This window comes from Lepidochelys kempii, chromosome 11 (genome assembly GCF_965140285.1).
Source record: "Lepidochelys kempii isolate rLepKem1 chromosome 11, rLepKem1.hap1, whole genome shotgun sequence".
In the NCBI taxonomy this organism is placed as follows: domain Eukaryota; kingdom Metazoa; phylum Chordata; order Testudines; family Cheloniidae; genus Lepidochelys; species Lepidochelys kempii.
In genome coordinates this window covers 7,982,965-8,006,067 of record NC_136390.1, presented here as the reverse complement: position 1 = coordinate 8,006,067, position 23,103 = coordinate 7,982,965, and the positions used below count along the sequence as shown (strand labels likewise).

The window sequence follows — 23,103 nt, the reverse complement described above, 5'->3', positions numbered from 1 at the left end:
AATTTACAGCATATTCAGACCTCTGCATTTTATTGCTGAGTGAAAATGATGTTAACAACCACAGGCTGCAAAAAGAGGAGTTTGTTTTTAGTTTACAAATATATATTCTAAAGATGTAGTACTGGTGAAAGGTACCAGGCAACTTTTGTTGAAGGGCTGGGGCCTCAATACAGAAAGAGCAGTGGTCACCATCTCACAAGAGGCTTAGGAACCAGAGAGACACAGAAACCAATAAAAGTGTCAGTCTATTTGACCGCTGTGCTATGGGTCAAACACTAAAAGGAGACTCCACTGCAGGAACAACAATGGCCTCTCCCTTAGATGGGAAGGAGTCACCAAACACAGAAGCCAATGAAAGGTGACAGACAGCCCTGGAGACTGGAGTCCATTCTTTCTCCACAGAATAGATACAATATGAGTTCCCTCACATTGCCCTGCCAACTGGTATTTCAGCATGACCATGGAGGGACCACCTGTCAAGGTCAGAGGGTAGTTCACTTTCCAGGGTCAAACGGTAGTTCACTCTCCAAGGTCATTCAATTCTTCACCTCTCTTGTGATGCCAGCAACAAGGATGCCCATTAGTGTCAATTCTAGTGGAGTATTTTTCTGATGTGGGCACATTTCTTCTTATAACCAGACTGCAGTGTTTCCAATTCCCATTGTTTTATTGCAAGTCTCATGATATTTCATCACTTTTAAAGACCCAGTTTCTAAACTGGGATTATTATATGAAAATCTCAGCTTCCATTTTCTTAAAGTTAGTTTCTAATCCTCATGGCTCCAGAGAAAAGCTTGAAAATGTGATCTCTAAATGGTCAAAAACCAGAGGGCAAATAAAAATGCAATTCATTTATTTGTTTTAAATCTCAATAGCCTTTAAACCAATCTCATGATCTTTAGGCTCCTGGTTCCTGGTTTTTTGAATTCTTGGCATTGACAATAATGAGACCACTAAACTATCTTTGGGATAATTAAGAACATGCATAAACAAATTCCCCTCGAGATAAGCAGGCAAACACCTAGAGCTTTGCTACTGTAGTCACTTGTGTTTTGCAAAATGAAAAGGTGAAGTACATGTATCACCACTGTACTTTCATCACACTGATGTAGTGTAGTTACATGGTAATGTTTGCTGCCATTTCCTAAGTGCTTAAAATATAGGGAAGGTTATCATTATTTCTGCTGGCTTATATTGCAGAATCATTAACCGGAGCCCACAGATAGTTGCTAGCTGACAACTAGATAGGAAAAGCATTTAAACAACTAAGTTACAATGGGGTAGATTGTGATGAACTATGTATCCACTCAGGGAAGTAAGAATCCCTGCCCTTACATTCCTGCATTACACTCTTGGTCTCAGGGCACAGAAGTAAGTATGTGCTGTACTGCTCAGGGCAGGTGGGCACAGTGAGTAGGGAGGAATAAGGAATGAATAGCCTCTTGGCTCTGCCCCCATCAATGAGTCAGACAATTCAGTTAACCAATCTGGGCAGCGCTGTAATTTGCAAAACACAAATCCCCCTTGAACAAGGGAGAAGAAGGGAGGCAATTATGCCTCAGAGGACTGTCACTGAGTCACAGCACTTTCCACTGCTACTCCTGGAATGATGCATCGTATGCATGATCCTTGCTGAGCATGGTACCCAAAGGCACAGTCTCGTCTAATGGACACGATGGGATTCGAAGATTATGCTTTTCCAGTTCAGACAGTGAAAAATGGCAGGGATATTATGTATTTAAAACCACCCAATCAAGGTTAAAGAAAATAATCTTTGCAAAAAAATCACTGCATACTTTAAACTCCTTCATTAGTTTCTTAATTATTAAAAATGAATCAAATTCCTCTTTAATTTTTGCTACAGACTTTATCCTTTAATTTATGTCCAATAAATATTAATGCTGTTCAGAAAAAAAAGAAGAGAGATGTTATAAAATGTGACTTTAAATCTGGACTTTGACATTTGTCCCTGGCTTTATGGAAATTTGTAGCTTTAAAGTAACTGCACTGATTACTACATTTTTTCAGGACCTGCTGGGACTTGATAGGACTCAAAAATAAGTATTTTAGTTCTGGATTAAAGCCACAAGGGGTGCAGTAATTGCCCACTCATGCATTTATTGCACACCCAAAACTTCCATTAACTCCTGTAGGAGGTTTAGGTGGGCAAGGAACTCAGGATTAGTCATTAGCCAAACACATACTGAGCCAAATCCTGTCTAGGTATTTCCAATGCACCCATCACTGTATTAACAGTGATATTAAAGGGTTTGTACAGGGTAGAAGTCAGGCAGAATTTGTCCCTTTGCAGGTCAGTAGCCCTGGTTCTGCAGATAGAATGAAAATAGTATTCAGCAGAAAAGGGATGGAAAGCAAAGCTGACTGTAAGCCAAGATGGAAACACTTGTGAAAGCTGCGAGAGAGAGATCAGAATTAAAACGAAGGGCCTCCCACGTATTTGTGTGCATCAGACATGGAGCCACGCTTGAGCTGGATCTTGGCCAGATGTATCATCCAACTCTTCCAGGATTACAAGCACCGCATTGCACACAGCTAACTGCAGCCACTTCGGAGTAACCTTCTGAGTTTTTGCTGAAAGATTTAGGGAAGTGAATATTCTGCACACTGCAGCATTTCATGTTCTCATCCCCATAATATGTAATAATAAAGGCACCCACCTATGTGTTATTTGTGCTCATAGGGGTTTTGCTTTGTGATTTACCCTCTCTCCACTAGATGCTACACTGAGACCATCAAACATTTAGTGAGCCAAATAACATGTTTGAAAAGTTATAGCAGAATAAAGTGTTTAAAATGAATAGCAATTATAAACTTGGTTTCTTTATATCACTGTATAGTGAGGATCTGATCCTGATATCTCTTACACTGATGTAATTCCACTGTCTTCATCAGTTACCTCTGATTTATAGCAGTGTGAATGAGAGAAAAAACAGACCCTTAGATTTCATACTATTGATATTGCTCAGGTGGAGTCATGTATTATAATCTCCCAAACATGTGAAATAGTTTATTTAGAACATTTTGCACTATCTGAAACTTACAGAACAGAATATTTCTCAGTAGAACGGGCTACTCATTCATTTTTCCTGTACATTTCATCTTAGGAAGCAAATCACGCATGACTAACTGGAGAAGCTGTACATTAAACGATACATTCCATGAAGCTTACAGTGCATGGTTACCATTAAAATAATACTATAGTCCAACATTATTTTCTCTGATGTTGTGCAAGCCTTTGACACTACCAGTTCGGGAAGTGCTATACAGCACAGCTCTCAGGGCATTTGCTAGAGCTTTTTAGCTCGTCAATATTTTGCATTGTGCAATACACTATAACAAAACAGAATAGGATCATATTACCTCTCAGCTAATGCAGGGTAGACCAAACATTTCTGCACATGCTTGCTTGTATGATAAGCTTATATGATAAATAAATTAGGCCTGTCTTGGGGTCCTTACTGAGGCAAAACAAACCAAAATCCAGTGGTGATTTTGCCCGAGTAAAGTCTCCAGGGTCCTTTCTTACCCCACATTCATAAAGGTCAGCTGTTTCTTATGCACAATCTGTCATTTGTAATGCTACATGGAAGTGCAGTACACATACAGTATATTACAGCATATTTTTAATGTCTTAAGAAACAACAACAAATATAATTTGGTAAAATTTAAATGTGTCTTGGTTAAAGTATAATATCCTTGATGTGCCGCCTCTTCTGCAAAAATAGAAAGGGACGTATTCCATCAAAACATCCTCACTCCTTCCTGCTCTGCTGTAACATTTTTAATATGCCCACGTGGACACAATTTAGAACACAAGCTTGAATAGAAAACAATGTTCTATTAAAGTTAAATGAAGCATTAAATAAGTGAAAAGTCATCAGTGTACTGGTTAGGGTCCACATCCTGAGCTGCTGTAAATTGGCCCAGCTTTGTTGATTTCTGTGGAACTATGATTTACACCAGCTGTGGATCTGGCCCAAGATGTTAATAAATTGTCACAGGCCCTGACTTCCTGCTGACCAGTCTCACTAGTGTCCATCCTCACGTTAGCTTGGCAAAAACTTGGGTGGGGGTACTGGGAAAAAATCCTTTCTTTCCGCCTAGTAGCTGTGCTAAAGGTCAGCCAGCTTAGCCAGTAATGAGCTACTGCATTGCCCTGAGCCATGGCCTTTCTCAACACAGTGTTTCAGGACAGTGTTCATTTTGGCAGAAAGCCCCGGGCAGCTGGCACAGGAGAGTTTTGCAGAGTCAGGAGAAAAAGCAGCAGGCTCAGAACTACTAGCAGCTTAATTTAAAAAGAAAGTTCAGCTAAATATTTTATGGTTGATTACACATTCAAAAGACAGTTTTTAAAAATAATCCATACTCCAATTTATTTATTTTGGTCAGTAACCTCTTTACATGCAAAACCAAGAAAAACCAGTGAATTTGAGTGTGTCATAATTCTCTGTGCAGTCTAACAAAAAGGAATGTTTCAAATGGAATTTACTTCATTATGGTCCTTGAAAATCATGAAACTGCTAGTTGTAGGGGATGAGATGCCTCAGGGGAATGGCAAATGGCATACAGAGTCCTTAATCTCTAGCTGACTTGTTCAGCTTCATCCCAGGTCAACACTGACTGAAAGAGGTTGTGGTCTGATGGCTGTTCAGTGGCCTGTGTGAATGAGTTTGGGGATTTAGTCTTGTTCCCAGTGGACAGGTATCCACTTCACATAAAAACACCACCAGAACTGGCACTAACTGGCACCTTTTTTGGCAGTCTCAGCATAAGGTTGGCAGGAATCTGGTTTTCGTTTGAAAATGGACACTGGCGGCTCCGGTAATAAGACTGCTATTATTAATCCAAACGCTGAGTGGGGTTTGGTGGGTTTGGGTGAGGTGGTGTGGCCAAGAGACCTTCTCACTGATGGATGAAAAGGAAGTTAGATGGACTACTGACAAAATTATGGAAAAGGAGCATATCCATACTGGCATATCTATTCTGTTGTTGTCTTTTCCCAAGTTTGACTGTGTTCTCTTTTCCCTAATAGATTTTCTTGTTTATACACAGCCTCGGAGTGCCTGCAAGTAGGGAAATTCTGCCATTAAGGGCACTCATGGAGAGCCTATTTAGTTTTCCCAAGTTTCTGGGTGCGGGGCTCAAGCCATTTTAGTTATTTGTTAAGAGGGACCCTAAATATTTTGCTGCCATTAACTCCATGGCAGAAAGGTTTCAAAAGCAATAAATTCAAATCATCATTGACAACAACAAAAGAAAGCATCGCTATTTGTAAACATTAGAAAAGTGGCTTCCTGGATTTGAAAAGAATATCCATGTGATCAACTTCATATGGGTTACTGAAAGAAAGAAATGGTCCTTTTTCAGGGTGATTTCTTTAGCCCTTTCTAGGATGTCATGAGGTTTTTAGCATTAGCTAATTATCTTGCAGGACAAATTTGCATGTGATAATCACATGGTATTGTAACTACATATCATCATATCGCAATGGAGCAGCAGAGTGTAGCATTGCTCTGTGATTACTTCTTTGTTGGCACCTAGAGATATTTCAAGCCTCTTTCAAGCAACTGTCAGATCATGATTTCAGGATGCCTAGTTGCCCATTCAAAATAAGAATAATCCCAGAAAAATCTGGATGAGTGACATCCCGATAAGGTAATGGGCATGGAGAAAAGGGGTGTCATCTGGACCACACAAAGCTTTATACTATGAAATAAAATCTGAGCAATTTCTTCCTATTTTTATTTTCTGTACAGTATGTTACAGGAAAATTACACACATTTTTCTGTGGCAACAATCTCACAATCTCTTTTTACTTTGCCCAGACTTCCCTCCTCACTGTTTCTATTGTATCCTTCTCCTACTTCTCTCTTCACACCTTCTTCTATGCCACCCCTGTGCTTGCAACTGTCCTTCTGGCAGGATTTCCAGCCAGAACAAAAGAGTGTGTGAGACAATCCCATTATCTCTAGATTGGTCAGAACTTGGTTATCCATCAGTATCCACCAGATTCTAGATATATGGATCTGGATACTGCTCCCTGACTCCTTTCTTCCTCCCTCCTGAGGCTCCTTCCAACTGTCCTCCCAAATCCCTGAAAAAATTTCCCTACTGTTCTTTCCCTCTCATGCATTGCAGCACCCCTCAGGAATTCTCCAGATCCTCAGCATCCTTTATTTCATGTTCCCACTGGAGACAATTCCCTTCCATGGACCTTCCTGAACCCTGACAGTCCTACTTGTCCCCTCCCTCTGCTACCTAGGGAAGAGATCTTAGGCATCATGGTAGGCAGCAGAGAAAGTCACAAAGGTTGGGAAAGGAAAAAAGGGTCTGTGATGGTGGCTGGAGGCTGCATGGGGGAGTCAGTCCATATGTAAAAGGTTATCACCACATAGCAGCAGCCATTTTACTAACTATCTGGACCCAGTTTGCATTTTGAAATCTTATTTGTATGAAGATGAATCCAGCAATATGACTAGCTTTGTGTATAAATCGATCATGGTTGGGAATCTGTCATATATCCCTAACTAGAAGCAGGAATTATGGAGAGATCTCACATCAGAGAGCTCATTCTCGAGACTTTCAGCTAAACGCTGCAGACTTAGGAAGCTTGGATAGATTCTGAATACGCATAACAAGAGCAGGCTTCCAGATACTGGCAGTTACGAGTTCTGGGAGCACATTCACAGATTTGACATACTCAGATACCAGCTTTCTTGTGAAGTGCGTTGTTTTTGTTTTTTAATGTGGGCACATAAAGAAAGTTTCATCCTTAACACTCTCCAACAGAATCTCAGTAAATCAGTAGCAGGACTGGACAAAATGATCCAAACAAAACCAGAAGGAACAAAGAAAGTTTAATTTCCTAGCTCTGGCTCTTACCAGAGCAATATATCAGGTTACACTCTCAATGGATAAAGTTACTCTTATTTCATTTCCATCCCCTTCACAATAGTTAACCTCCTTTTCCTGCATATTTCCCATGTTCAGGGAGCCGTGGCAGGTGGAATCTGCTTCAATGCTCGATGACTATTGCCCATTTCCCGGTTTCAAATCTAGTTCTTGGGTGTCAAGAATGATTACTTTCTACACCGCTGAAAAACTCTGCTAGCTTGTGAAAGCTTTGAGGGCAAATTCAATATTTCTTTTTGAGAATCTTCCCCTCTCCCCCCCAAACACACACACGCCCTCTGCTGGAATCAGCGAAAAACATACAGTTTGAACATGAGCCCTAGAAAAATGGAGCCTGGTCCGAGGCAACGATTATCGTCAGTGTCTCCTGCTGCAGTGGTAGGCAGGACACAAACAAATATCTCCCTCATCCCAGCAGTAAGCTGATCATTAGGTCAATAGGAAAAGCACGTAGCGTACATATGTTTCTCTTAGGTGACGGTACACTAGAGAGCTTGCAGCGGCGCAGCTGCACCAAGGCAGCTGCGCCTAAACTCTCCAGGATAGCCGCTCTAAGCCAACAGGAGAGAGCTCTCCCATCACCTTCATTAATCCACCCCCAGTGAGCAGCAGTAGCGATCGCTGTCCACACCGGCGCTTAGGTCGGCGTAACTTACGTCGTTCAGGAGGGTGGTTTATTTGCACCCCTGACTCACATAAGTTATACCGACATAAGCGGTAGTGTAGACCTAGCCTTAGTAAGCATGCCAGTTATGATACATGCACAGCATGTATTTGCAGTAGAAATCAGGACCTTGGGTAGCAAAATGTTGGGAAGTAGTGGACGTCAATTTCCCCCATCACAGAAGTAGTGGACGTCAATTTCCCCCATCACATGCTGCATGGTCTATGGGTGGAAGGGAAGCCAGCTTCTCCCGGTGTCTTGTGGCCAGGCAAATCTTCTGTTACTCAGAAAGCAGAGCTGCAGCTGTAGCAGCATGACTGAACAGCTGCAGCTAATACTGCAGCTGTTCCTTTGTTTTCTCTCTGCCATCCAGTCATCGTTGATAACGCCCAGTGGCAGTAATAGCATGGGGAGGGATATCAGTTCCTTACATGATTGCAGCAAATCAGTGGTTCTGAACGTGCAATATGAATATGGGATTTTTCATCTTCAGTAACATGAACCAGAAGTTGATTATGGCTTGGGATACGCGCATGAACCAGAGCAACAGGAAAGGTCTTGGAATTCTGTGCACAACATAGATGGTAGCGGTGCACAGCTCTGACACTGTAGATGTCCCCATAACTTTACAATTATGCAGAAGTAGTAAATTGGAGTGAGGCTGGTTGCAGTCAGAGAGGAGAATAAGTGTTGAGATTTAAAAAGACAGTCCTACAAGGATCTATGCTATCATCTCAGAACTAAAATGGTTTCCCCAGTTCGAGTGTCTCAGGCAGTAGGACACCGAGAAAGAGCAGTCAGCCTTGTAATAAAGAGCATTATAGATTTTCAGATTAATCTAATGCAAGATCATTAATAATTCATACATGTGGTCTAATAAAAGTAATAGAAAAATCAATAGAAGAATCAAGCCTTGTCTGAGAAATATAATAGCCATTTCATGGTACCTTTAGGTACCCCCAGCCCCTTTTTTATTTTTAACAATGAGAACTATCAGGTTTTTGGATTAGTCAAGTAAACAGTTAATAGTCTCTAAAGTAGTCTAAACATGATTACAGATTAAAAATGGCTTTAATAATTAAATTGGACCCTGTCTGTAGAAAGTGATGTGAGTAATTCTGCCACAAAGTGCTTTTCTCTTAATACACAATAAAGAATGGCTGTTCCCAGCTCAAGAATAAATTCTCATGATTCAACAATCTCTTCTTGCCCATGTAAACTGAGTATTTCTCACAGCTCCCTTCTTAGGAGAAAATGCTCAAAGGGCAGAGAAAGATAAAAATGAAAGAATCCCAATGTCCAGGGGCCTTTAGTTGAATAACAGCTCAGTCATGCACTGAAGTAAATGCTTTTGCTCAAAAGCATTATTTCAGATTTAAATTCATATGTTCAAACCATCTCATATTGAAGTTCACTGTGCAATTTTGCTGTTAACACTTCCTGTTTAGACCACTGTGCGGATTACTATGCAGATTACCCCAGATTACCTTGGAACTCCTTGAGCACACAGGAGTAGGTGGCTGCTTTGCGCTTTACTCCTCCTCTCTCCCTACAGCAGAGGAGGGGAGTGTTGGGGAATGGACAGAGACTTGGTTCTAGCCCTCCACATGACACCCACAGCAGCTGTGCCAGCATGGGGAGTGTAATAATTTTCTGCAGGAACAGACCAACAGCAAATCACTGCAACCTGGAGCAAGGGGAAACAGGACTGAGAAAGGTGTCTCTGAGGCAAAGCCATAGGAAAGTTTGAGTGGTGAGGTAGGGCCTAGAATAAGAATGGTTTAGTCCTAGAGGGATACCAAAAATCAGAAAGTGTGTGTGTGGAGATGGCCGTCTATAACGCCTCCATGCTTGAATGGGATGCTTTAAATTGATTTTGACAATATCAAGGTGTAATAGAAAGAGAGAGCCTGAAATATGAAGCCTTGTCTCAGAGGCCCGGCGTGAGGCCTGAACTAAAGTAAAGTATTCTGCACAGGAGGGTGATTATTAACTGGAAAGAGGGTTGCTTTGAGGAGATATTTGTGTAACTAAGCCCATTGTACTGTACAAGACCAAATATACTCTGGGTCCTCAAAAAATAGAGGGAGGCCAAAGATGGATAGTGATAAAACGGTTTACTCTAAGCCAAAGTAAAGAACCGAGGGTTGAATATGGGCCTAAGAATGGGGCTGTTCTGTTTTTGCAGGCTCAGACCTTTGGCTATGGCTAAGGAGTGCACAGCACAGCTCAGGAAGGAGAAGGCATAAATGGCCTTTGTACTCTCCCACTGTGTGCTGGTCTGGTCCCAGATTGCTCTAAGTAAAGCTGCTGTTAATACCACTACGGGGACTATGCAAGTGGGGTGTATGGGAACCCTGTCCACACATTTTTTCCTTAGCCAAATCCCTTATGCCTCCATCGTAGATGATTCTCCCAAGGCCGGCTATTTCTCATTTTGGAGCTGATTTGTATCTGCGGTGCACCCCCAGCAGAAGATTTGGACCTCAGAGTCCAATCTTATGAACTGCAGTCATGATTGGCCATTCATATTTAGCCCAGATGTAAGAAGGGCTACAATTTACAAAGTTGACAAGATGGTATGACTCATTTACAGACACGTTTGGTTCAGTCAACATCATTTATGGTATTTGGGCTATGATGCACCTCCTAGTGCACCAGGAACTTCTTCAGATTACATCTCCTGCAGTAGGGGTGGTTAATCTGCAGCGTGACTCAAATGTGACTGCATCATAAAAGCTACATGCTTCCAAGATTGCTTTGTGCAAACAGAATTAATTATTTGCTTTGCCAGCCTATCTGGTATAAAATAATAGCAGATAAGCTAAACAAAACTCATTTGCCTTATCTCCAGCATCTGCCATAAGATCATTGTCTTGTACCTAGGAAGACAATAGGAGTGAAGTAAGTTCTAACCCATATTTTCTTTCTAGATCTGCTTCTTAAATGCTTTCCTGGAGGTTTAGCATGATAGATTATGCTGGAATTGGGGCGATGGGTGAAGGTTACCAACAGCTTCGTCCAGAATGAAATAAGGGTGATGAGAAAAAAAAAGAATCAGACCTGTTGCTGATGCTTCTATTCCAAATGAAAGAAAACAAGTCTGTGTGGTTAGGTATGTCTGCTACTTGCAGGGTATATGCATTGCTGTTGTTCAAAACACTGTTTAATACTGAACCCCAACTATCCAAACGACCTTCATTTTGAATCTCGGGTACAAAACACTTGCCACAAACTGTTTCCTATCAATCTATTAACATGTACAACATTTCCTATTGCTTTGCAAATAACCAAACTTCTGTACCACTGTCAAGGACAACTTAATTAGTAACCACACAAAAGGAGACTCTTTTCTCGTTTCCTATTCTGTTTGTTGATTTGCACTGCCTTCCTAAATATCTACAACATTTGAGAAGAAGTAGTGACACTGGAGAGATATTTTTGCTGATGTGGAGTTTCTAGACTGCTTTGTGAAATATATCTGAATCTTTACATCTTGTCATACTTTATCTCTGGCTCCAGTAATCTGTATTTTTTGTCATTTGCATTGCCAACTAATTCAGCTTCTAATGAGCTTTTATAGCAAAATAGTACTAATTCTGAACAAAAGTTTTGTAATATGCAGAAAAAAAAGATTTAAGGAAAAATTTATTCTTGGCGTCATTCCACTGAAATCAATTATCCAATTGTTCAGTTTATTATATTACTGTTTGTCAGATTTAGGCAAGTGTGAATTAAGTAAGAACAGGTTATACAAACACCTTTCAGGGGTGGTGTCGATATACTTAGTCTTGCCTCAGAGCAGGCAGCTGGATTAGACAGCCTCTCAGAGTCCCCTTTAGCCCTATGTGTCTATGGTTCTATTAATTAGGTTCCCTGCGGCTTCTATGGCCTGATTTACAGAAGCGCTGAGTACCCGCAGCTCTCATTGACGTCATCTGGACTTATGGATGCTCAGCACTTCTGAAAGTAAGGCCTGGATAGTATTCTGCATGACAAAGGACAGAAATATCTATTAGCTAATAGCAATTCATTCTACCATAACTTAAAGAGATGAATAATTTACACTGTCATGTGCACACATTACTAAAATAGGTCGAATAATTCATTGCAAATCTGGGCAATTTTTTAATCAAATACTTCTCATGAATAAATGTTTTCCTTATTCAGTGCCTCCATAGATGGAGGAATAATAGTATGCAGCTAATACTTCATGCAAGTATTGGCATTACCTCTCCCCCCGTTGAATTTCCAAATCAATTTCTTAATTGTTCATTATTACTGATTCATTGACCTAGAAGCTATACTGCTTAATAGACAGTAAAAGTACCAGCCTCAGACAGCTTACAATCTTAGACCCCAACCCTGTAAGCCACTCCAAACAGGCGTGTCTCTATGCTTATGCGAAAGATTTGCAGGATTGGTCCCCAAAGCAGAGAACAAAATGAGGGAAGACAAAACAGAGGGAGGAAGTAGGGAAAATAGAGAACAAGGGTTACAAATATAACACCATGAGTTGGCTTAGTAGAACTGTATAGATTGGTGGGGATATTTTTTGTTTTGTTCTGTTCACTGCCATTGTGATTTGTTTTCTCATCTTTGCTTACTATCTTTTTTCTTCTTTTAATTCTTACCATTTCCAACATTCGGTTTTTAATTATTTTCAGACCTTGCCTGTTTAACTCTTGCCTACTTTCTACTTTTTTGTAACAACTCAGACAGCTTTAGGTGCCAATCCCGTGAAGGGATAATACCCGAGTAACTGTAAGCACACAAGTGATTCCACTGACTTGTAAATATGTGTGTTCAAGGTCCGAGCCCAAGGCATTACCACTGGTTGGAAAATGCAGGGAATTTCTGAGTGGAGATCCTGTTTTATTTCCCAGCACTTTGCAACATTCTCTTATATATTAAGTTGATGACATAATATCTGCCAGTTCCTCACCTTGGATGAAATTCCACCCTGCACAGAAGCCCATCACTATTTAAATCTCCTTAGACTCCCAAAACAGGGTTTAACATGGGATTTAAGTGGTGCATAGGGCTGGTGCTAGCCCTCTGCACAGGGATGAATCTCTCTCCGTGGAATTTCCCTATATTGTGCTGGGTAATGGGAGATGGCATTACAGCATTCCATCGTGCTAGTACTTGTTAGAATAAAATACCATTTCAAAGAAGAGAGTATGGCAGGAAATGAACATTTATGATGCTGGGGGCTTCTGGGGGCATTGTGTTCACTATGTTATGATATATTAATCCCGATAACCTTATTCTAATTTTTTTCTTTTTAGGTTTCAAAGATGAAACTTTACCTAGCCCTGTGCTTGCGTCACCTTTACTGAAGCAGAAGAAGCAAAACAAGCTTTAACAAGGGAGCAGCTCCTCTCAAAAATTGCCAACAAGCACATGTTGACAGGCCAGGAAAATAGTCTGTTAAATATACCAAAAAGCCAAGTTTATGAAGGTAACGCCTTTCTCCCTCCCCCAGATACAACAATCCAGGAAAAGCAGAAAGAGCATAAAAGATGGGGCTAGGTCTAGGAGTTACACAAAGGGAATGGAGTCAGGATGCCCAGGTTCTATTTTCCACTTTGTCAGTGACTTAACCTCTCTGTGTCTCAGCTTCACACGCTAGGCCAGAGTTAAACCAACCATCTTCTACACATAATAAATCAGGCACTTTATGCACTGGGCAGCAGTTTAATCATGCACTGTATCAGCAAAAAACCTATCATTTGTAGCTTCTTTTAAGAGAGAAATCTCATGCATTAAAGAGGGAAAGATAAAGAGAACATGGCAGAGGTGCCTTTTTAAGCTTTAATTCAATTCCTAATGCCAGATGTTAAGGAGGGAGGGGATAAGTGTGTATTAGGAGCCGCATCGAAGGTTAGCTAGTTAATGGATAAGGTGCTAGAAGATACTGCTCAAGAATATGTAGCATTGCTCCTGGGTTTTGTAGAATCAATTAAACTTGCTATTGTGTACAGAAAATATCTTCTTGTGTGCAGCTCTAATCAGGCATTACTTTAGGACATGCAGTAGAGCTTGTTGCTTGCTTGTGTATTGCTAAAAGGAGGAACAAACCAGTAATGGAGCAGGAATAAAAGAGTAAGACCTATGGAAGGGAAGTCGCATAAAAATGCACCCCTCTGTAATGTGCATTTGGGGAGAAATTCAGGAAACCCGCATATGATCAGATTATATGGAATCTTGCTGAAGAGGGGATGAGGTAGAGGGGAAATTATCCACCACCTCTCTGTTCCCCCACATATGGGGCAGTTTGCAGGATTGGTGTGCAAGCCTATGGGCTGGAGTGCTGGCTGCTACCCCTCTCTACCCCCTAAGTGGAGGATCCCATCAACTCTATTTGCATAAGTATGAATTTGGTTGCATCTTCTCACTCTACCCTCAAAATTCCACTTTATCTTGGCCTATTCAAAGCAGTATAGAGCCCATTTCACCAGAGTTCTGAGGAGAAAGATGAGGCCTTTAATTCTGTATAGGTGCTCTGTATAAACTGGGCCACTGCAGGGCTTCGGTGGCATAGATCTTCTATACTCCCTTCACCAAGGGCTTCATCCTACCATGGTGTTATCCAAAAACTGGACTTTCATATGTATCACTCCCACTCATTTAATCTTTTGCTTTCTGGTTGGCGTGATTTGGGAAACCACTCTGAAAGGAAGAGGATAGAATGAATATATGTACCAGTGATCATTCATCTATGGGACGAACAGGGCGTATGTACATTCCCATGCATCAGGGTAACAATGGCTATTGATTTTATGTGAGTCACATAACAGATGCATTCAAAATATCCCTGTTCCTTGCATTTGTTTCTACTTTAACCCTCCAGGGCTTCACACTCTGTGGAATGCTCCACGTTTTGGCTGAACATATTAGCTAGTAGTCCATGGGAGTTAGGACACTAGGCACTTTTGAAAATCCCAGCAGGTACCCACCCGCATATTTAGGTGTCTAAACACATTAGAAAATCTGGCCTTGTGTGTCTGACCCCAAACCCACTGAACTAAACAGAAGTCTTTCCACTGACTTCAATAACCTTTGGATCAGGCCCCATCCTATTTCAAAGTCAGAGACTGGTTCAGATCCACAAAGGGAGTCAGGTACCTCAACCCCAGATTTAGGTGCCTAAGTCCCAGTTTTAGGCATCATCGCAAGCCATAAAACCCCCGTTTAGCTGTCGCCTAACCTTCTAGGTGCCTAAACTCACTTGGTGCCTATATTTTTACTGTAAAAGTCCTCTTGGCACCTATATTTCTGCCTCTGGGTGTGCAGACTGCTACCTCACTCTAGGTGTCCAGGTGGCTCTCTCCCACCTAAGCCCTAGTGCAATCCATCACCCAGAGGAAGATAGGTATTCAAGTTAGGTATAACCCAGGAGATGAGCTCAGAGCATGCCTACTGGATCAGGCTCCATTCAAAATCCGACAGGAGGAGAAAGTAGTGGTGGCAGTGACGGTGGCAAGCAACTAATCTAGTTTGATGGTAGAGCTTGATAAATTTATGAAGAGGATTATACGACAGGTTTTTCTGCAATAGCAGGGGACTGGACTCCACAGGCCTGAGGTCCCTTCCAGTCCTGTGTATTTTATAGTGCATAGAATTTGCTCGTTGAGTTCATCAGCAATAAAAACCAACATGGAATCAGCTTGGTCTTAGCACTGCAGTTTGTATCTTGGATTTTTCCAGCAACATTCAGTAGTCCATAGAGTAAGTACTCAAAGGAAAGATTCACCTGTTACTCTATTTACTAATTAGAAAGTACCTCAAGTTTCCAGCCTCCATCACCAGCAGCCTCAGCAAGCCAGCCATAGTGTAAGTTTAGGCCAAAGGGATTTAGTTATCGAGTTAAAAGGTTACAGTTTATTATAGGTCTCTAGGTTTTCTCTCTGTTCTCCAGTGTGATTCCAACAATGAATCAAAGACTGAACTTTGTCTTTCAGCTACTTGGCATCTCTTCAGGTTGCAGCTTTCTGTTATTACAGTGTGTGTATAGATATATAAAAGTGTCCCAGTACAATAAAAACCATTTACTCTCCATTTAGAGAGAGGTTAAGCCAAGGTTTGCATTTAATGACTCTACAGTATGCATTTGGCTCTCAAACTCCATGCAGAGCAGATGTTCAGATTGCTTTATATTGCGCTTTATCTAGGGCAATGTCTAAATCCCAATTTAAAAATTGATTTAAGTTCTTAGGAGCCTTAGCTCGAAGGACTTTCAATGAGACTTTCAGGCTCATGTCATTTGGGCATTTTTGAAAATTTTACCTCTAGTCAAGTATGTGTCAAATGGGAAATGACTCTTTAAGAAGGTTCAGTTGACACCAGTGACATGGTCTCTGCCAAAAATAGAGGGAAACTGTGGGGGGAGATCAGAACTCCTGGCCTTTCTTAGTCTCCTCCTTGATAGAGAGACCAAGAACAGGTCCTAACCTCTCCCAGGATGCAATCCACTTAACAGCCTTTGGTGGGTTTTTTTTTCCCAAAATATTTGGCAAGAGACTGCAGAGCAGCTTATCGACATGGCAGAAGACAAAGCAGACTATATGTTGTCCATCCCCAAAAATCCTCCTTGATAGTGGTCTACTGTGAGATGGAGCAAGATGGAGGGGGCTGGACAGTCCTGCAGAGAAATACAGTCAGTCAAAAAACATCCTGGGACCACTCATGGACTGCTTATAAGAAAGGCTTTGGTAATCTGGAGGGCAACCACTGGCTTGGCAATACATTTATATACCTCTTAACAAGGCAAAATGCCTTTGCTGTAAGATCTGTCATTGTCAATGCTGATGGTGAAAAAAGGTATGCCAATTACCATAGCTTTGCGCTGCTGGATAGTGAGGGAAATGGTTATGCTCTGAGGTTAGGGGACTATTCAGGTGATGCAGGAGATGCTCTGACCATTATTTATGAGTCAGGCATTCATGATAACATGAAGTTCTCCACTTTGGACAAGGATCAAGATAGGAGGATCCCTAATAATTGTGCCCTAAACTATGCTGGAGGCTGGTGGTATGACAGTTGTCATTCCGCCCTCCTAAACAGTGATAATGGTATTTACTGGAAGGGTTTGTGTACTGAATACAAGCCATGCGAGTCAGCTTATATAATGATTAGACCAAATGGGAAAAACTGTAACAGACATATTAAATTTTAATTATTTGTTCCTCATCAGCTAGCAGCCTTTTCTGCTTATATTAGCTCAACTTTATTATTCTTATTCTTTCCTGATGTGTAGAAAGAATAGTAAATATGGCAGGCGACCAGCTTGGCTTCACAGGGAAATCCTTGCTGATCTTGAACACAAAAAAGAAGCTTACAAGAAGTGGAAGATTGGACAAATGACCAGGGATGAGTATAAAAATATTGCTCGGGGATGCAGGAGTGAAATCAGGAAGGCCAAATCACCCCTGGAGTTGCAGCTAGCAAGAGATGTTAAGAGTAACAAGAAGGGTTTCTTCAGGTATGTTAGCAACAAGAAGAAAGTCAAGGAAAGTGTGGGCCCCTTACTGAATGAGGGAGGCAACCTAGTGACAGAGGATGTGGAAAAAGCTAATGTACTCAATGCTCTTTTTGCCTTGGTCTTCACGAACAAGGTCAGCTCCCAGACTGTTGCACTGGGCAGCACAGCATGGGGAGGAGGTGACCAGCCCTCTGTGGAGAAAGAAGTGGTTTGGGACTATTTAGAAAAGCTGGACGAGCACAAGTCCATGGGGCGGGATGCGCTGCATCCAAGAGTGCTAAAGGAGTTGGCAGATGTGATTGCAGAGCCATTGGCCATTATCTTTGAAAACTCATGGAAATCCAGGGAAGTCCCGGATGATTGGAAAAAGGCTAATGTAGTGCCCATCTTTAAAAAAGGGAAGAAGGAGGATCCTGGGAATTACAGGCCAGTCAGCCTCACCTCAGTCCCTGAAAAAATCATGGAGCAGGTCCTCAAGGAATCAATTCTGAAGCACTTACAGGAGAGGAAAGTGATCAGGAACAGTCAGCATGGATTCACCAAGGGCAAGTCATGCCTGACTAATCTAACTGCCTTCTATGACGAGATAACTGGCTCTGTGGATGAGGGGAAAGCAGTGGATGTGTTGTTCCTTGACTTTAGCAAAGCTTTTGACACTGTCTCCCACAGTATTCTTGCCAGCAAGTTAAAGAAGTATGGGCTGGATGAATGGACTATAAGGTGGACAGAAAGTTGGCTAGATTGTCGGGCTCAACGGGTAGTGATCAATGGCTCCATGTCTAGTTGGCAGCCGGCATCAAGTGGAGTGCCCCAAGGGTCGGTCCTCGGGCCGGTTTTCTTCAATATCTTCATAAATGATCTGGAGGATGGTGTGGATTGCACCTTCAGCAAGTTTGCAGATGACACTAAACGGGGAGGAGAGGTAGATATGCTGGAGGGTAGGGATAGGATACAGAGGGCCCTAGACAAATTAGAGGATTGGGCCAAAAGAAATCTGATGAGGTTCAACAAGGACAAGTGCAGACTCCTGCACTTAGGATGGAAGAATCCAGTGCACTGCTACAGACTAGGGACCGAATGGCTCTGCAGCAGTTCTGCAGAAAAGGACCTAGGGGTTACAGTGGACAAGAAGCTGGATATGAGTCAACAGTGTGCCCTTGTTGCCAAGAAGGCCAATGGCATTTTGGGATGTATACATAGGGGCACTGCCAGCAGATCGAGGGACGTGATCGTTCCCCTCTATTCAACATTGGTGAGGCCTCATCTGGAATACTGTGTCCAGTTTTGGGCCCCACACTACAAGAAGGATGTGGAGAAATTGGAGAGAGTCCACTGAAGGGCACCAAAAATGATTCGGGGACTGGAACACATGAGTTATGAGGAGAGGCTGAGGGAACTGGGATTGTTTAGTCTACGGAAGAGAAGAATGAGGGGGGATTTGATAGCTGCTTTCAACTACCTGAAAGGGGGTTCCAAAGAGGATGGCTCTAGACTGTTCTCGGTGGTAGCTGATGACAGAACAAGGAATAATGGTCTCAAGTTGCAGTGGGGGAGGTTTAGATTGGCTATTAGGAAAAACTTTTTCACTCGGAGGGTGGTGAAACACTGGAATGCGTTACCTAGGGAGGTGGAGGAATCTTCTTCCTTAGATATTTTTAAGGTCAGGATGGACAAAGCCCTGGCTGGGATGATTTAGTTGGGGATTGGTCCTGCTTTGAGCAGGGGGCTGGACTAGATGACCTCCTGAGGTCCCTTCCAACCCTGATATTCTATGATTCTATGAACTCCGAGGCCAATCAAACCAACCACCAATATGCAATCTGTATATTTCAGGGTCTAATTTTTTCATTCAGAATGATGTTGACCATAGGGTTAAATATTTTGGGTCAGATATTAATGTAGTGCATATCAATGTAGCTCCATTGACTTCAATGCCAATTTACACCACCTGAGGTTCTTGTCCATTAACTTGTAAAATAACGTGATTTATGTTTCAATGGGGAAAAAAGGTGGCAACATTGTTGTAACTGCTGTGCTTTAATGGAAAACAAAATTGACGATTTATAGGAACCTGAAATAAATGTGCAAAAGATACATAGTGAGATGAATATTGTTTTCTTTTCAAATAAATCATTCCCCACTTACGCTTGAGTAGACATGAGCTGTGGCATGAAGTCTTGTAGCTCTTTATCACTTCAGCCCTGTCATTTTTGTTTTTTAGCTCTGAAAATTCTGCAAATATTAAACTAATATCCAGTACTGGTGGGGAACTCTGATCAGACAATGATCTTTTCCTCGTGCCAATATATTATTCTCAGTATATTGAGAATAGCCCACTTCCACTTTAACTGAATTGGCTCGTTAGCACTGATCCCCTACTTGGTAAGGCAACTCCCATCTTTTCATATGTTGTGTATTTATACCTCTACTGTATTTTCCACTCCGTGCATCTGATGAAGTGGGTTTTAACCCACGAAAACTTATGCCCAAATAAATTTGTTAGTCTCTAAGGTGCCACAAGGACTCCTCGTTGTTTTTGCTCATACAGACTAACACAGTTACCACTCTGAAACCTGTCAGTATACTGTGTGATCAGAGAGAATAATTTTAAAACCATGTCTGCAATGGAGGTAAGCTGTCAGGAGAAGCACGTCTCCACAGAATATAAAAGAAAAACAGCATAGCAGGCAACACATCCATGTGACCCGTCTGCTGCAGCACATTATATCTCCAACTCCTAGAACAATCACTGCAAATGGAGATCCAGATTCTCAGCTGGTGTAAACTGGTGCAGCTCCAAAGTCAGTGGAGCTAGTTTACACCAGCTGAGAATCTGGCCCAGAGAGAGAGAGAGAGAGATAGGGGATATGCTAGAGACAAAACAGCACACCTTCTCAAAAGAAAAATTATGACACTCTAATCTGCTAAAATTCTCAGATTGGATCAACAAAATAGTTGGTAAAAGAGAACTGGATATCAGAGACCTGGCTGACATAATTTAACTGGACTTTCGAAAAAGTTCCTTGAAAAGGGTTATTTTAGGAAACTAAGTAGTCATGCAGCAACTGAAATAATTATAAATAATTATAAACTGGCCAAAAAACAAAGATTAGGAATAACTGTTTCAATTTTCAACAAAGGAAAAAGTTGACCGGGGTGTGCCCTAGTGTTCCATATTAAGATTGGCCTGTTTTAATACATTTGTTAAGGAACCAGAAAAGACAATTAGTGAGGTAGCAAATTTTGCAGATGACACAAAATTATTGGAGTTGTGCACACTGGAGTGAGCTCCTCCTTGGGAATTCTTGGAGAATCCCTTTCCCCCTGTTCTTTTAATCTACTTTCTTCCACTGAGTCCATCACTGTGGTATCAGAGCATCTTCTGTAAATTACTTTGCAGAACCCAAGGAATCAGTTCTTAATCATCCAACCCTTAACAATATACTTAATGACTGGAGACAATTGGTCTTTACTGGGGACAGCCATTGGCTTTTTTCCTTGAATAGCAAAAACAAATACACCCATAAATTTTTACCCTCACAGTTTTGGGTATTTCATTGTGTACAGAAGTTTATGAATTTACAGGCACATGTCAATAGCGGTCACTGATTCTGGGTCCCACTTAAGTCCACGGGGAGTAGGAATACTTCACACCTCTCAAAAACAGATCCAAAGCATTTCTAATTGGCGACCATCAAAGTCAGTGGCTATGTTTGAACATTTTGGTCAGGGACTTTGACTTTTAATCTTTGATCTATTTGCAGTGTTGAAAGCAAAGCTCTATGGAACCTCTTTAAGAAAAAAAGATAAAAAAAGAACAGTACCAAGACCAGTGAAACCAAAGCAAAGCACTAAAGGGTTGATTTTCCAGAGGTGCTGTGTAACCAGAATCTCAATGGAAGTAAATTGGAATTGCGGGTACTCAGCACCTCTGAAAAACCGATTGTGAATGCACAAGCCTCCTGAGCACTTATTAATCTCAGACACCGGGTGATTGTACTCTTAAAACTTAAGACAAATGTTCAGTGCAATGGGCAGGGATTTTATCACAGCTAAATCTCAAGGCATCGTTCTGATAAAACATATCCTCAGTGTATTGCAACATTCAAAAGCTGCATCACATCTGTTCCCTACCAAATAAGAACTTCAAGAGGCAGTTGAGGTGCAATTTGGAACATTCATGCTCCAGAAAAGTGTATCTTATGTCTTTTCATTCCCCATATAACATCTTCTGCCCAGTGAGCACTGATTTGAATTCAGGTCACGAAACAGCAAGTACATATGGCAACTGAACTGTTCATTCTAAATTTGTCAATGTGTTAAGATTTCTTCACCTACTGTGCAAAGGGAAAAAGCCCTAGTCTACACAAGAAACTGAAGGAAAGTGCACATATTTGGTACATCTAACCTAGATGCCTCACTCCAAGATATTCTTTGAAAACTCATTTAAAAGAAACCCCAGCTTTGTAGCAGGCAGTTTCACAAATGTTTCCCCCAGTTTTAGTGATTGAACTATACTTTTAACTGGTAGGCAAAGGATTATGGGTCAATTTTTATATCTTCAACTGGTGTAAATTGCTGTAGCTCCACTGAAGTAACTGAAGCACTGTTGATTTACCCCAGTTGGGTCAATGAAACTACACTGATTACACCAGCCGAAGATCTAGCCTGGAGCCTTCATTCTCTTTTAAGGTTTTTTTATTTTTTTTAAATCAGAGTGTGTACAATAGACGATTGCATAAAAAACTCAGAATATTAAGAGGACAAGTTAATGATCTATTCACTTTTAAATCATAAGATTTGATTAAGCTGTAAATTAGAGATGATTTTTTAAAAACTGCAATATTGCGGTCAAATTGTGCCACTTCTAAGGTTTGGATGATAATGAGTCTAGATCAATGCTACCAAAGAAAGAATACTGAGAGCATGTATTCTGGCTGCCCCAAGAATAACCTCATGAGCAGATTATTTGTGCCAGGGCTAGGAGTAATAAGAATAAGGACCCAGAATAGTGGGATAATCACTTCTACTCTGCTTGCCAGCTTCTAACAACAGCTTTGTATGTATACTCTCAGACCACAGCCAGAATTTGTCCTGATGTAATGTCACATTTTGGCAATTTTCTCTGATGTATCAGTTCTAGCTCCCTCCCACAAACGCATTTGCAAAAAAGTCAGCACAATTAGCAACAAACTTGACTTTTTTTTCAAAGCACCTTTGGGATTCAAGGGATTGAGGCTTAGTTTTGTTGCAATGTCGCAATGCTTCTCACAACGCCATACTAGGACCAGAGCTCTGAAGTTCATGGACAGACGGCAAAAAGCTTAGTGTCGACATCTAATAAAAATCCTGAAGATAATGGGTTTACAAAAGAGTGATATATCAGGAAAACAGATGTAACACACAAGCCAAGCACCCCCACTGCAGATTCCAAAGAGAAAGAGGCTGATAACCTTCATGTAGCAGAGCAAAGACACACTGGCGCGGCACCTCCTGCTGGTCGTCTTGGGAATTATCTCTTCACCAGTTTCGGAGTGCCCTCTGCTGGCCGGGGTCTCACCTGCCTCAGGCCCGCATGTCCCTCCTGGACCCTGGTGCACCTTTACCCTGGGGTTCTGCCTGCTGCAGTACCCCCACATGCTGGGTCTCCCATCCCAGGGGAACCCCCAACCCCCTATCCTCACCTTGCCTCAGTGGCTACTGCCAGTCGTCATCTAGCCCCCTTTCACAGCACAAGGTTGATTTATAATAAAAATAAACAAATTTTTTTAATCAAAGAGAGAGAGAGAGAGAGAGAGAGAGAGGTTTTAAGCGAGCTCAAGTGTAAGGGATAAGGACAAAATGGTTACAAGCAAATAAAAGTAAAATATGCTTCCTAGTGGCTAAGACTTAACAAGCTACAGCTTTGGTCCAAGTTATCTTTCTTACCAATCTTTTTGCTTTCCAGTCATAGCTCACTTTACCTCAGTCAGGACCTTCTGTAGTAGCACAAAGGGCTGGTTTCCCTTGTCTTTCTAAG

At 41.5% G+C, this 23,103-nt stretch overlaps 2 protein-coding genes across 2 annotated transcripts in view; one reads left to right on the top strand and one right to left on the bottom strand.

The window, feature by feature from the left end:
* The window catches only part of LOC140895908 (fibrinogen-like protein 1-like protein), a 50,421-nt gene extending 33,643 nt beyond the window's left edge, over positions 1-16,778 (top strand). The window contains exon 2 of the mRNA XM_073306808.1: positions 16,121-16,778. Within this exon, the coding sequence (XP_073162909.1) occupies positions 16,121-16,778 (658 nt within the window). The remainder of the gene's footprint in view (positions 1-16,120) is intronic.
* TMEM177 (transmembrane protein 177) overlaps positions 1-23,103 on the bottom strand; it is a 54,686-nt gene that overhangs the window by 5,543 nt on the left and 26,040 nt on the right. The window lies entirely within an intron of this gene.